The sequence below is a fragment of the Parus major genome, chromosome 9, assembly GCF_001522545.3.
Source record: "Parus major isolate Abel chromosome 9, Parus_major1.1, whole genome shotgun sequence".
In the NCBI taxonomy this organism is placed as follows: Eukaryota; Metazoa; Chordata; class Aves; order Passeriformes; family Paridae; genus Parus; species Parus major.
This window is the reverse complement of record NC_031778.1, coordinates 5,442,767-5,457,617: the sequence shown is the minus strand read 5'-3', so window position 1 is coordinate 5,457,617 and position 14,851 is coordinate 5,442,767. Positions and strand designations below refer to the sequence as shown.

General features: G+C 45.4%; 1 protein-coding gene across 5 annotated transcripts in view; it reads left to right on the top strand.

Annotated features, from left to right (window-relative positions):
- CEP63 (centrosomal protein 63) overlaps positions 1-14,851 on the top strand; it is a 21,761-nt gene extending 6,910 nt beyond the window's left edge. For all 5 annotated transcript variants that reach the window (XM_015637500.2, XM_015637502.3, XM_015637501.3 and 2 more), the window contains exons 5-15: positions 1,221-1,337; positions 2,157-2,270; positions 4,653-4,886; positions 5,143-5,288; positions 6,016-6,150; positions 6,932-7,046; positions 8,904-9,101; positions 9,524-9,610; positions 11,136-11,335; positions 11,861-12,158; positions 14,331-14,851. In XM_015637500.2, the coding sequence (XP_015492986.1) occupies positions 1,221-1,337; positions 2,157-2,270; positions 4,653-4,886; positions 5,143-5,288; positions 6,016-6,150; positions 6,932-7,046; positions 8,904-9,101; positions 9,524-9,610; positions 11,136-11,335; positions 11,861-12,158; positions 14,331-14,489 (1,803 nt within the window). In that variant the 3' untranslated portion in view covers positions 14,490-14,851. The remainder of the gene's footprint in view (positions 1-1,220; positions 1,338-2,156; positions 2,271-4,652; positions 4,887-5,142; positions 5,289-6,015; positions 6,151-6,931; positions 7,047-8,903; positions 9,102-9,523; positions 9,611-11,135; positions 11,336-11,860; positions 12,159-14,330) is intronic.

Genomic DNA, 14,851 nt, shown 5'->3' with positions numbered 1-14,851 from the left:
AGATCAGCCTAAATTGCTAAAGCTGAAATACAGCCTGTGTGTTGTGGCCTAAATTGCAGTCTGTGGGTATTTTACCTACACAGTATTAATGCTGATGGCATCGAGCTCCAGTATTCCTCAGTCTTCTGTTCTTAGTACTGTTTGGGGAAATTATTTCTGTCCCTGTTTACCACCATTTCCAGTGCAATTACAGGTACAGTGTCTAACTTACTGAGACTGTTGAAAGAATAAACCTCTTATCTCCTGATATGTTTGGCAAAAGCATAGTTGGTATTAACTCTAGGCCTGAACATCTGTCCCCACTGAACACACCGAAGTACTGAACGTATCAGGTCTTGAATCAGATGTTTTTTCTTCTCATGGTCCTTCTGTTCATCCATGGGCTTAACTTTGTCCATCAGTAAAACAGCAATGATGGCTTCTCAAATTCATGTGGCTATTTGGAAGCCTTTCATTTAATAGTTGAGTAGGGGGAGCTCATCATATGAAAAATTCTCTGCAAGTTGAAAGTGATTATTTGCACAGGGGGTCATTTAAATGTCAAGAGTTTTTTCCTCATTCCTGCTTCTGATACAACTTCAGCATCCTAGCAGCAGGCGTAGGAGTGATATTTTCTGTTGGCATTCTCGACTCATTGTGAAATACACAGTGTATCTAAGCAGAAAATGACAGATGAAGTGGTGTTGATGTTATGGGTAATGGCAATTCCCAAACCTTCCTTCTCCCAGGAAGCAGGAGAGTTCCAGTTCCCACCTGAGCTGCACAAGTGTATTTTGATCACACAAGAATTACCTGTGTGTGCTGTGGCGGGTGTGTTCCTGTGGGTGAGCAGAACAGCCACAGGCACTGCCGGCTCTTCCTGGGGCTGGGAAGCACCTGTAGAGTGGGGGATACTGTGCTCTTGCTGCATTGACAGCTGCATGTAAATCTCCATCTTATCAATATTTCAGTCATGCTTTAATTATGGTAAGACAGAGCTTTAATTAAAGCTGCTGATGTCATGACTTCAGTGGCATCTTTCTACTTATACAACTCATGTGTTTTGCAGTGGTGTTGATACAAAAGACTCATTATCCAAATGGAAGCCTTCACTTGGGAGCTGTGTGGCCTTGATGAGGGCATTGTTTGTTTGAACCACTTTGTGTGTCTTCTTTCAAAGGGCTGTGTAATTCTTGCCTTGGGGCCTTGATTGAAGCTCTCTCTTTCTCTGTATCCTGCAGTTGTCCTGGCTGAGGAGGAGCTATGAGAAGCTGCAGAAGAAAAAAAGCAGAGGAGAAGCTAACAAGGGACAAGAGGAGGACAAGTTTGAATTGAGCCGACTGACCAGGAAGCTGAAGGTATGTGATGAAAAAGCAAATGCTGACTAGCTTGTATGTATTAACTGCCTTTAGTGAGCTTCACTGGTGACTGACCAGTCCACTAGGAATGGACTGTGAATCCTGCTTAAGGGGCACTGCCCATCCACTCTCCAGGTGTGGCTTTTCTCAACTGCATGTGTGATAAAGGCAGTTTCATGTGCTGGGGCTCCTGACTGCACAGCGTAAACCTTAATGCTGCTCTTATCCCAGACTAAATAAAAGGAAAAAGGTGCTGAAAGAGTAACTAATTATGTGAATGGAATAAATTCCAGTGTGGGGAGGTTGTATTCTCACTCTTTTGAGGAGGAGGGAGCTACATGTGAAACTTCTTCTCAACCCTGTCTCCTAATCTTTCTGCTCTGTTGAACTCAACCCCACTCAGTTTTCTCCTCCTGAGAGATGTGGTAACAGCACACATCTGATGATGTAGTGCTCAATTTCTGGAGCAGCAATTAGCAGTCAAATTCGGTATTTAATTCTTGTAATCTTAGTGATTTTGACAGCAACGTGTTTTGGACTCTAAAGCTAGTCTGAATTGTTAAACCCCTGACAGCAAACCCATGAAACCATGAATGTTCTGGCACTTAACATTTGTGAGCAGCTTTACCTTGGGAGGGGAAGGAATGCAGCGAGCACTGTGTGTGAGGGCTCTGTGCTGCTGAGCTGCTGCATCAGGTGACTGGCTAATGGTTTCCCTGCTGGGGGAAAGGTGTGAGGATATGGTGGGCAGAGAAGGCAAACATGGATATGAACTGGAGGGGGATGTACTGCTCCAAGTCACCCCTGCTGTCCTTGCAGGAGTTCCGTCAAAAATCACTTGACTGGGAGAAGCAGCGCCTGCAGTACCAGCAGCAGGTGGCATCGCTGGAGGCACAGCGCAAGGCTCTGGCAGAGCATTCTGAGCTCGTGCAGGTACAATTAACCTCTGCTGAAAGTTTCTGCTTTGTTTGTGGCAGGGAGGGAGAGGCTAATGAAATCTCTCCGGCTCCCATCCAGTTCAGATTGCCACTGAAGTGACTTCTAATGTTCCAGTGGAATAAGGTTTGCTTGTACGAGTGCTGTATGGAAAAAAGATGTGGAGTCTGTCATTAAAGATTACATAATCCTTGTGCAGCTCCCCCTGCCATTGCTCTGGTTAGCAGAGAAGGCAGTAGGATGTAGATTTACCTGGGAGGCAGAGACCACAGCATATGAGACTTTAAAATATGTTACATCATGTTGTCTAGTTGAAAGCTGTGTACCTGCCAGCAGCTCATACGTAATACGTACTCATACTAAATACGTACCCTGTGGGTCCAGCTCAGAGGGTACTGTTGGAAAACAGTCTTCCTCTACAACAGAGACTTCCATAAAATACTGAAGCAACAGCAGTTTTCAGCCCCCCACCCCCCTTTTTTTTTTTTTGTTCTCTGAAAGGCAAGAAGTAGTAGGGCTGCTGTTCTGCAAAGCTGATGGCTCAGTGAATTAGTGGTGCTGCATCAGAGTGAGATGAATTGACCTAGAGCACAGCTGTGAAGTCACACAGACACAATCACAGCAGACACTGATAAGAAGCTCTTGCTGGGGACTTTGCACTTAATGGGCTCCTGAGTTGCTCTTGAGTGGAAGCTCCTGCGAGGAGGGAGACTGTGATGACAGGATTGAAGCTGGCTCTGACAGGGGCTTTGTGAGAGGCTGACACCAGGAGATCTACAAATGCAGAGAGTCCTTGAGCAGAAGGTCTTGCTGCTCTGCTGTCTGTGTGTCGTTGATAGCTCAATTGTTTGGGAACAGATGTGTCCTTGGAGCTCAGGCTGGGACACTGGGGCACAGAGGAACTTGTCTTATTGTGCAACAGAAAACCAGGAGGTTTGGGAGGTTTTCCCGAAGCGACATAGGTGCCTTAGGTGCACAGGTACTGTGAACTGACTTCCTGAACCCTCAATTGCTTTGAGAAGTGCAGTATGGAAGTGCTAAATTTATTGTCTTGGATGTTTCTGTATATTTTATGCACTTAGTTGTCTTTCTAGCATGAGGCCAAGCTGAGATCCATGGCCATGGAGTACTTCCCCTCTCTCTCCTTTCATCTGGCTTCCCCTCATCTCTTCCAGAGCAGCTTAGGGAAGCCTGGAATCCTTCCCCAGTACAGGCTACCTTCTGGAACACCTGCAGCCTTTAAAGTCAGCCTTTCCTAAAAACCTGGAATTCTCTGCTGGCCTGGATGTTGTGTGGCTGGAAATAAGAGACGGCTTAAATGTTTTCTTAATGCAGAAATAAATATTCAGGCAGTCTGATACTCTGGTAACTTTGGTGAAGAAAGGCTGTGCTTTAAACTCTCAGCCCTCTGGATTACCTTTTCTGTCATGACTATTTAAATAATAATAAAAGGCTGTAATCAAAACTATACCATAGCCTTGCAAATGAGCAGTTCTTAGAGTTTGTGTAAATCTGGGCATGTGGTGATTCTGACAGGCATTGCTGCTCTTTGAAACTGGGAGTATAGGAGTGCTCAGATATTTTGTTTCAGCCTTTAAAAATTCAATGATTGTGTACAAAAAGGGAATATATGAAGCGAATGTTCCTAGAAGTTTATGAGAGAGCTGGCTTGTTAAATTTCACCAGCTAGCTGTGTGGAAAGAAATGCTATGAAATAAAGTATTGTGCCTATAAATTATAGAGCAGTTATTGTCTGCTACCTGTACATTCCTTGTAACTTTTTTGTCTGCCATTAAAACACTGAAAAATTCAAAGTGAACATTCCCCCAAGCTGCTGGAACTAGCTATTTACTGCAGAGAGCAAAGCAAATTGGCTGTTACACCTGGTTTGTTTTGGGGCTGTTTGGTGGTTGTGGTTTTGCAATTGTGCACCCTGAGTTGCTTTCTCTCCTGGTGTGGAATTCATGGTTGGGTAATCTCTGCTTTGTTTGGTTTACAAACTTTCTTACCTGCAGCCATTAGTCCTGGTCTAGCCTTGGGCTCATGAGCAAAAAATAGCAGGTGGCTTTGTTGTTAGACAAATCATACTCAGGCAGCTGGAGTGATTTGAGATTCTCATTTTCTAGATTCTCTTTGAACTGCCTTTGGAATCGAAGGCCCTCTTTTTTCATTTTGTTTTTTACTTATTCTGTTTGCCTTTGGAAGTTTTATCCATCATGTAACCTGGAACAATACTCTCCCTAATTCCCTGGAAGGTATTGCTTACTTTTAGAGTGTGGCTCATTACACCAAGAAATGAGTAGTTGTGTTGAATTTAGCTTTGGTACAACTTTTGTGCTTTTGCAATTCAGCTTTAATGCAGATGATTGCTGTTGGCAGAGCCAGCTGGCCAATCGGAAGCAGATCCTGGACTCGGTGGAGCTGGCGAGCCGCTCAGAAATCCAGCACTTAACCAGCAGGCTGGAGAGGGCCAACGACACCATCTGTGCCAATGAGATGGAGGTGGAGAGGCTCAGCATGAGGGTGGATGACCTGAGTGAGGACAATCGACTGATTCTGGAGGATCAGCAGAGAGTTCAAGAAGAATTAAGGCAGTCAAAGAAAATGTTAGAGGTGGGAATGTTAGAGTGGAGGAACTCTTTAAGAAACAGGGTCTAAAGAACTGCTGGTGGGAAGGCTTTTCATCCTGGAGTTTTTGTCTCTTTCTAGAGCCTTTGTAAAGTTCCTGATTGGCATAAAATTTTTTGCAGCCATATGCTGCTCTGCAGTATTTCCAAGGGTCCTAAAAAATCTGATATACTTCTCATCACATTGCAACAAACTGGTGTGGTCCATCTTGCAGCAGTCATTCCTTCTGCCTCCTGTGCAGGTGCTGCAGGATGAGAAGATGGAGCTGAGAGCCACCTTGCAGTCCCAAGAAGATTTCATTGACAGCTCCAAGCTGTACCAGGAACAGTTACAGAAGGAGCTGGCTAAGATGACTGAAACTCTTCACACAAAAGAATTCCTCATCAGGTAGCATCTGTGCCTTGCTGGTACTTTGGCTCTTCAATCCAGATCTGTGTTCCAGGGTGTCTCTCTGAGGACAGTAGCAGCATTTTCATGCAGCTGGATCTGTGTTGGTTGTATTTAACATTGTGCACTGCAGTTTCTCACAAGCGCAGTGCTGCCTTGCAACGTTTTTCAGTTTGCATTGCTTTTGAAATTAGCAGATAATCAGTAAAGAACATGGAAGGAATCCACTTTCCTCGGCTGGGTTTCTGGAGGCAGTGCAGGGCTTTTGAGGGGGTTTCTCCCAGGCATTTTCAGCTGAGTGCTGGAGGCCTTTCAGGGTTTGATAATGTGCTTATTAACCTAGGTGAAAGTTCACACTGGTTGGGGTTGGGTGAGGTGATTAAATCTGTGACAAAATCATCTTGGCTTCCCCTTCTGCCCTGGCAATGTGCAGAGGCTGTTGGATTTTGGTGGCTGTGTCAGAAGGTTTGGGTGTTGGTCACCTATCAGCCTCTGTCCGGGAGGCCAACATCAAAATAAAATGTAGTCTTTTTCAATCAGCCTTAACTCAAGCAGGGGCTGTCATCCAGCTGCTGTGTTTGCTTATTCACACTGCACACAGTAGTCACCTGCTTTTAGGTGCTGTGCATTTTTCAGAGAATTCCAAGAAAAAGTAGTTATGTTCCCTGTACCAGTGAACTCAGACATGATGCTTCTGTGCTGGGATTAAGCTGCTGTTTCTGCGTAGGGCCTTGGAGGAGCGCTTGCAGGGGAAGCCACTGTCCTCTGCAGGGCTGGAGCTGGAGCAGGTGCTGCTGCAGCTGGATGTTGCCCAGAAGAAGGAACAACACTTGCAGACAGAGGTGACTCGTCTTGAGAACAGGTAGCCCATGGCTTGCTCCCTCTGGAAGTGCAATTAGTCTTGGATAATAATACAACACCTAATTGGGTTCATCAAGTTAACCAGTGATTTTTGTCAGCTTGTTTTAAATATCAAAGGGCTAAAGAAATCAAGTGCTATTCATTTTGCAGTATAATAGTGGCTGCTTTGGTAATTTGTTGGCTGCCTTTCACTGCACCTGGTGGGTGTTCTCAGTGTTCCAGCTTGCTTAGGCTGAGCACCTTCACTCATAATAGGATAAGGAGTCTTTGTTAGGCAGCTGGTAAGAACCAGATTCAGACCTTCCTGTGAAGTGAGGATTATAAACAAATCTGTCCAGAGAGACTGTGGACTCCCCGTCTTGAGAGGTGTTCAAGACCAGGCTGGATGGAGGTTGTGGCAGCCTGGTCTAGCTGAAGGTCTCCTTGCCCATGGCAGGGGGTGGAACGACTTGAGCTTTAGGATCCCTCCCAACCCAAAGCATTTTGTGATTCTGTGATTACTTTCCAAGTTTGTGGTTTTCAGACTTGTGTTTACATAGAAATTTTGTAATCTTAGTTTGTAAAGAAACAAGCAAAAACCAGCTGTTATCTGTTAGATGAACTTCCTGATCTCATGTGAAATGATTTTGGAAAACAAACCCAAAGGATTGGTAAGGAACTTGTAGGCTGAGTTCAGTTTCTGTTGTAATGGACATAAAAGACTGCCTGGAAGATCAAAGTTTCTCTGACCATTTCCTCCTTCTTGGGTTATTCTAATCTATACTTTTGCATTTGGCTCCCAGCCTGGTGTCTTCAAATGCCAGGTGTGTACAGCTGAGCGAGGAGCTGGGTGAGAATATCAAAGAGCTGCAGTCCCTGGAAGAAGACCAGACTGAGTCAAGGGCAGAGATTAAAAAGGTAACGTGGCTTTGTTCCCAGGGAGTGGGATGGCACTGGTGAAGTGATCCCTGTGTGCCACGTGCCTCAGCAGTGGGCAGGGCAGGGCTGCTGTGCAGGCAGGGATCTGCTAGAGGTAAGGAACACACCTGGCAGAGGAAGGGTTGAGAGGACACCTGTTTGCAGGTGTCTGAACTGGCTTTGTGAGCATCTCCTGGCCCTTCCCCAGTACTTCTGTACACTGGAGATACTTGAATTACTGCTGGAGGGGCAAATACGCAAAGAAATTAGGGTCTGCAATCCTGAGTTTAAGCCAAGTACAGGCTCCCAGCAGGATGAAGAGCAGAGAAGAAGTGAATTTGCTGTAATACATCCTGTTACACTTGAGGCAGGACTTCAAATGTGTCCTGGTCCCTGTGTGAATAAGGGAGTATGTTTCAGGCTTGGTAGCTGGACATGAGGGCAGGGGCTGGGAGAGATGGAGCAGCTCACCTGCCACAAGGGACTCACCCCAGAGCTCTGAGCATCCAAGGGGGGCAAGCCCTCCACTAGCTTGGCTCTTTATAATGGTCTGCATCAGCTTGTATGAGAGCTTACACTGGAGCCTGGTAGAGGGGAAGCCTCATTGAACCTGAGTGAAAAACCTCACTTGTGTGGAAATCTTTCATCCTTTATTCTGAACATACAGAGGTGCAGATCTTGCCAGAGATGTGTGCTTGGTTACACATCTAAACAGCCACACAGTAAATGAATCTCCCACAGGCTGCTGGGGAGGAGGGAGAGATTTATGAAGGCTGTTTCTGTTTTATATACTTGGGAGGCATTGAGGTGACATGGAGATAAATCACTGTATGTACAGTATTTACATGGGTAGGCAGAGATCATCTGGTTCAATTTTCTAAAATGCTTGTAATTCTCAGAAAAATCCTGGGTGTTTGGGTGGTTAATATTTCTCACTAATGAAATGGAGTCCTGGGGAAGGAATTATGTTGCTGTTCTGTTGTGCCACTGAGTAAATATACAGTGTGTCTACCGAAATATTGTATGTGGTGCAGGTCTGCAACCTCACAAAGCATTGAATAAACCAAGATAAGGTATGGAAAAAGATGACCAAAAGGATGGAGTGGTTTTTATACAAGCAACAGCTGAATGGAATAGGACTTACTAAACTGGAAAAGAGATAAATGAGATTGAATGGACCAAAAATAAAATCATGCCTGTCATGTGGAAAATAAATAGGGAATGATTATTCTCTCATAATGCAAGGACTAGTGGTCATCACACAGAGTTACAAAAACAAAGAGATGTATTTTTACCCTGTGCATAGCTGGCTGGTGGAAGCTTGCCATGGGAAGCTTTAGTTGCTACAAGCTAACATTGATTCAACCCTAATATCAATTCAAAAGACTTAGGGCAAATTAATTCCTGGAAGGAAAATCCAGCTTGAGCTATTTAAAGTTACCATCTTTAAATGGTATCTTCAAATACTTCAGGAAGGCAGAGTGGCAAATTGCAGGGTTATATTTTCCAAGAGTTACTGTGCTTCCCCAGTCACGGTCAACCTTTGACTCTCTGGTTTTGGCTACAGAGGTTGAATGATGAGCTGAAGAGGCTGTTGCTTTGATAAATTGTGGGTCTTTTTAAATACTTCACATGGCATGAAACTTCTTTCCAGTTGGCAGTGTGTGGTATGGGAAAGGATTGGGATGAGTTGGCTTACAATCAGGAAGGACAAGCATGTGCAGAGGGTTTGTTATTTAGAGCTTTTTTGTTTTCCAGAACTGAAATTTCATATTACCATGTGCAATACTTTTGTTTTTTTTTGCTGAAACGTGTTTTAAAAGCTCGTGGGTGGTGTGTGTGTATGTCTTGCTCCAGCTGAAGGACCAGCTCTCTCAGGCTGAACAAATGCACAGCAGTGAGCTAGAAGGGATGAAAAGGGAGATCTCCAGGCTGACACAGGAGCTGCACCAGCGGGACATCACCATTGCATCAGCGAGCGGCTCCACCTCAGACCTGGAGCAGCAGCTCAGAGCTGAGATTGAAAGAGCAGAGAGGAAAGCAGTGGAGCACAGGGTAAAAAAGGCACAAGACTCTTATGCTATCTGTTTAAGGCATCTGAAGCCTTGGAACACCATCCTGGTTTTTAGCTACATTAGTAGTTTCCTTCTGTCTTTAGCCTCTGTACAAAAATTGAGACCTTCTGAAGCAATCTTCTAATGGTGGTGTTCACTGAATCTGTCTTGCTGCTTCTTTTCAAACCAGCAGCCTACAGTCCCACAGAATTCTTTGGGATCATTCATGCTGACTAGGCCAGGATGGATAACATCTTTAAAACTGCATGGTTATTTTTGTAGCCTTCTCTGTAGGGTCCCAGTACAACACTGAACCCAAATCTTCCTTAGTACTTGAGTTTGAGGGTAAGAAATGCTTGGAGGGTGTTGTGGGCATGCATTGTGTTCTTTTTCTGAGCTTGTTGTTTGCCTCTGTTTCCTCAGGTAATTCTGGTCCAGCTGGAAACCTTGAGGCTGGAAAACCGTCATCTCTCAGAAATTCTGGAAAAAACAGAGTGTGGTAAGCTGAAGGTATGCACTGAGGATCAGGAGCTGGGAAAGGGGCTAGCCCTGTCTTCCTGCCTGGGTCAGAGTCTTTGCCCAGGCCTCTCAAAATGGGGGGATAGAGCTCAGTGAACTTAAAACCCAAGCAAAAGAGGCAATTTGAGAGGAAACAAGGTGCACAAATATCAAGCATTTGTTCAGTCAGAGAGTGGTGAAGAGAACTGCAGAAGCAGCCATCATTTCCATGTCTTCTTCATGGGCTTTGGACCATGTTTTTTAGCACATTTCATTACACTTCCATTTTAAGCCTGTTTACCTCAAACCTTTGCTTCTCAACTTGTGACATCCTTTTGACCTGTCCTAGAGCTGTAACTGCTCTGGCCCATTGAAATACTTGAGGTGAGAGCATGTTCTCCCCTGGTGAGGAGCCATTCAGCAGGGCTCTCCTTTGCTCTCCATGAGCAGGGTGCAGACTGGGAATATGGGCTGGATGTGTTGGGGCAGTGTTCTTGGAAAAGGCCCTGTGGTGGGCTCCTGCAGCTGAACAAAACCTCCACAGCTCTTGAGGCAGAGGGGAGACAAGGAACCTGCATGGAAGAGGTACAACCTTGGCAGAAATAATGAGTTGGCTCATTTTGTGAAGGAAGAAGTGACTGGTTTGCAAGTTCTGTCTCAACTTAAGCAGAATGGCTGCTTCCCAGGGGATAAGGGCTGGATTCAGACAGCTGACAACCTCATGAGAGTATGTCAGAGCTTTTATGCTGTTAGATCTGTGGGAAGGAAATAGTCAGCTCTTAGTATTAGTTTGGGGTGATTGTCAAATGTGCCAAGTTCCTGGGAAAGTGCTGAACAGAAGCTTGTGGCTGGTGTGATGGATTAGAAACAGAGCTTTCTGGAGGGCTGTTTTGAAACTGAAATAACCTAAGGCCCATTAGTTTCTGCTTGAAAAGTACCTGGTGGCTTTTGCCTGTGTGAGCTCCCAAAAATGTGGTAGCAGTGTGTGAAGCAGGAAATCTGCCTTAAAAAAAAGCCCCACAGCACTAAGGCACAGGAGCTGGATCTTGGCCTGGCAGTCTTAATGCACATTCAGAAAGACCTTAGATAACAGAGGTGATGAGAATTAATTAAGCATCTAAGTTTAATAGAATTGTCAAAAAGCAAGAGGGACTGTCACAGGAGTAGAAGCAGTGAAAATTTTATCCACCTGGCCTGGTATAAAGAAGATGATGGGAAGAAGCAAGTTGTTCAGAGTTTCAGAAAGGCCAGAGGCAGGTACATCTAGGTCCATGTTTTCCTGTTTTAAAAGGAATCCACTGGTGACAGAGGCTGACCTTCTCAGGCAGATCAGCAGATCAGCACACTGAGTTTGGATGCAAGCCCAATAAGGCATATATGTAATTAATTTTCTCCTAGGAAAATCTTGAAGGTTTTGCTAGTCAAAATGAGATTAGGGGATATGCCCTAAGGAATCTCTTGCTGGCCTTTGCTCTGGATGTGACTGTGGTGTCTTGCAAACCAGAACTTCTGACTTCTGCCCTTCTTTGTCTGTTAGGGGCACGATGGCACCCTGAGAGCACTCAGGGAGGACTATGCTGTTGAGCTCCAGAAATTAATATCTGAGAACCAGCAGTTGCGGAAGGACCTCGCAGAGACCAGGGCGAAACTGGAGGTCACTGCACAGGTGTGCCCAGATGAACCCGAGGGCACAGCTCAGCAGGGGCAAGGCAAAGAGCCCAGGGATGTACAGCACAGGTGAGTGACCCCAGGGATGCCGCTTCCTCAGGGTGAAGGGGAGCAGAAGGTGTGGGGATGTGTGGGGTTTAATGGCACGCTATGTCTCTCTGCAGTGCATCGTGCATCCGGGAGAGCACAAGGACTGTTTGGGAATCTGCCTTTATGCCTTAAGCAGTGCAGTAGCTTTGAGTTCCAGCTGGTTTGTGTTCTGCAAAGCCAGCAGTGTTTGTCTTTTGTCTGCTTTTGCCTTTCTCTGGGGCAGCAGTCTGTGCTGTTTTTGGTGACAAGATTAGATGTGGCCCAGGCGGCTGTGCTCCCTTCTGTTACTGTGCTAGGATGTGCAGGCTGTGGTTTTTGGTATCTACGGTAGCAGAAGAGAGAGAGAATTCCACAGGGACTGGATGTGTGTTTGGAAGTGCTGTGGAAACAAGTTTGGATTGCCAGGGTTGTTAGTAACATCTATGTTAATTGTTGCCTCTGTGTGAGTTTTTGCTGGAATTGAGCTGCTAAGAGACAAACTCAGTGCTCAAACCTGCCTTCCAGGACAGCTCAGGAAACACAGCATGAGCACGATGAACACACAGCAAGGACACATCTCCAGCCTGACAGGACTGCTCAGCATCATAACAGGGACTCCCAGAGGTGTGGGGCTGCTGAAACAGGAGCTGTGAGCCCCGAGATGGGTGAGCCACCCTTCCAGAGCAGCAGCAAGAACTGCAAGGAGTCACGTGCCCGGCTGGGAGCAGAATTTGTGCTCCATGTGGTGGATGAAAACAAAGATTTTGCAGATGAAGCATCTAAGCAGCCTGCCTCAAATCATCACAGAGAATCTGTGTTTTTGGTAAGCAGTTGTACAGAAGCTAGTTGTTGCTCAACAGCTGAAAATAGAGCTGGGTTCTAATCTGTTGAAAGGAGACAGGCTTTTGAACACATGACCTAACTGCATGTTGTTTGTGATCTTGTAAGTAAATGAAAAGTTAAATGAGGAAGGAAAGCCAGTGCTGGATGGTTAAGATATGGCCAGGGGGATCCATATGGTGGCTCTTTCAGAAGTCCTTGGAGAAGAGCTTTGTGTTTGTGGGCTTGCTGAGTTAATTCCAGGAGCTCATGGTTCTCTCTGTGCTGGTGCTGTACCTCATTGTGTACCAGGACCTGCCTGTATCCCCTCAGAATTCTGCTTCAGCTTTTGGCTTGGGTCTATAGTAGGGGCTCAGAGTGGATGTGGAGTGCTGAGTATGTCAGTATTTCACAGCCTCTGGGTGACTAGTTGCTGCATATCTGTAAGGCACAGGGTGAGTTTTACCCCTTTTCAAAGGGGCTGCAGCAGTCAGCACACTGAACTTAAAGCTGCTTATGCTTGCTGATGACAAAGCCTGAAATCTCTGCTTCACTGCACAAAGGGAGCCTGCTCTTTTTCCCAGTTGCTGATCATACTTTTTTCATAGGGAGCAGTGTTAGCACTTTCTCTGTCTTACCTCAGCTCAGTTGCTGAAGCACTTGACCAAGATACAGAAAATTTGTACTGAATCACTTCTTCCTGTCATGTTTAGGGAGGGTAGAATGCTGAGTGCTGGTCCTTGCTCCCGATGTGTTGCCCCAGCAATGTTCAGAGCCATTTCTCCTTTGTCTGTGTGTTGGTAGCAGTGACAACTATTAAACTAATAGCTGTCTTTTTGTGGGAGTCCAGAGAAGAGGCTCTAAGGCTAATGCACAGATAAGTTGAGGCTTGTCAGGTTTGTAGATCTTAATGAAGCTTACTACCAAGAATAGGCCTTGATTTTTCAAGACTAAAGTAGCTTGTGCACATACCCAGACAGCACTGTTGGAAACTCAGGGAGCTGCAGTATTGTAAATGGAAACTCTGCAGGTTCCAAGATTGGATCTAAAGTGTGAACAGTTCCACTTCAGGGTCTGAGAAGCTCTAGGGCTTGATGTTTAATAGAAGAGAATGGGCTTTAAGAGAAGGGAATGTTTTTTATTCTGAGAGGTCGAAATAAGGTTTCTAAGGAAATGCAGATATTTCTCCTGGTGTTGACTGGGTCTCCCTGTTCATGGTCCCTGGTCAGGCTCCAGTGTCTTTAAATCAATTCCTTTAGCGCTAAGAGAGGATTCTCATCAGAAGACAGTAGTGGGGTGGGAGAGATTTGCTTGTTGTCTGTAGGCTTTTCTGTTTCCCTTTGTTCCTGGCTGTTGATAAGACCTGAAAACCACGAGACTCCAGGATTTGGAAATAACCAGTTATTATCTCTTGCCAAGACACTGAGACAACTTGTCTGTAATGGAAAGCAGCCCCTTAGTAACCTTAATATTTCCCGTGCCAGCCCCTGTGCATGAGGCTTCTCTTCATCAACTTGTACATTAAGCCTGGTTTACAGTGTTGTTTTTGTAAGTTAATAACTTGTGGGTAAGTGATGTGAGGAGCAGGAATAGTTCTTGACTGTAAAGGAAAGAATCTGGAGTAGTTTGTTGACCATTGCTGGCTGGACTGAAGTGCTGTTCCATGAGCTGCAATGGGAGTTTGGCCTGTACTTGCCTGTAGGATTGTATCAGGAGCCCATTACTTTGGGGAAGAAGAGGAGGTATATGAAAGAAAGCAGAGATATTCCCAATGTGGAATATCTGGTAAAATAATTACCAGTCTGGCTGTGCTTTCCCTTCCCTCTGAGGTGCTCCCACTTGCTGGGATTTTTATGGAGACAAGGAGCAGAATATAGACCTTGAGTTGCACTGACACCCAGGGTAAACTCATTCTGTAGTGACCTTCTCTAGCCCTGAGTTTTTAGTAGTGATTTTTTGGCAGTGTTGGCTTGGTGCATCAATCATTGCTGGCTGGAGGCTGTTGGGAGGGACATGACCTGTGATACAAGTGTGAGATCTGAGTGCTTAGTCTGGTCACTAAGATGGAAATGAGCCCTCTAGGAGCATGTTCAATTGTGTGGTGTGCAGATCAGTGGTGTTTCTGGCCAAAACTTGGAATGAGGGAATGCCTGATAATCCCTTTGTTTCCCTTTAGTGTCCCTTGCCTACAGCTTCTGTCGGATCCATTGCTGCACGATACCTGGAAGATGAAGAAGTGAGATCCCAGCACATCCTGGAGTGCCTAAATGCTCACATTGAGGAACTGAAAAAAGAGAGTGCAAAGATAGTGAGACGATTTGAACACCAGGAGTAACGTTTCTTGTGGAATTGGAATGCTGGTTTCCTTACGTGGTTCCACACCGTGACTGGGAAGGTGCCTACATCCAGTTGGGATTGGAGCTCGAGTGAGAGGCCACGTGTTCCACTTGGAGCTGAATCAGCAGGGTGGGAGCTGAGGAAAAGGAAATCCTGTCTATCTGCTTGCTCTGAAGAGGGGTGTTATACCACAAACATTTTAGTCAGCTTGCCATAGGTCAGAGACCTGCATCAGAGCTATGTGCTCACTCACAAAGATTATGGTGTTTTTTAAAAGCAAACTGTTTTCTAGTTTTTATGTGAAGTGTTTAAAGTATATTTTATACTTGTAAAAACACTGAAATAAATCAGAATGGCATA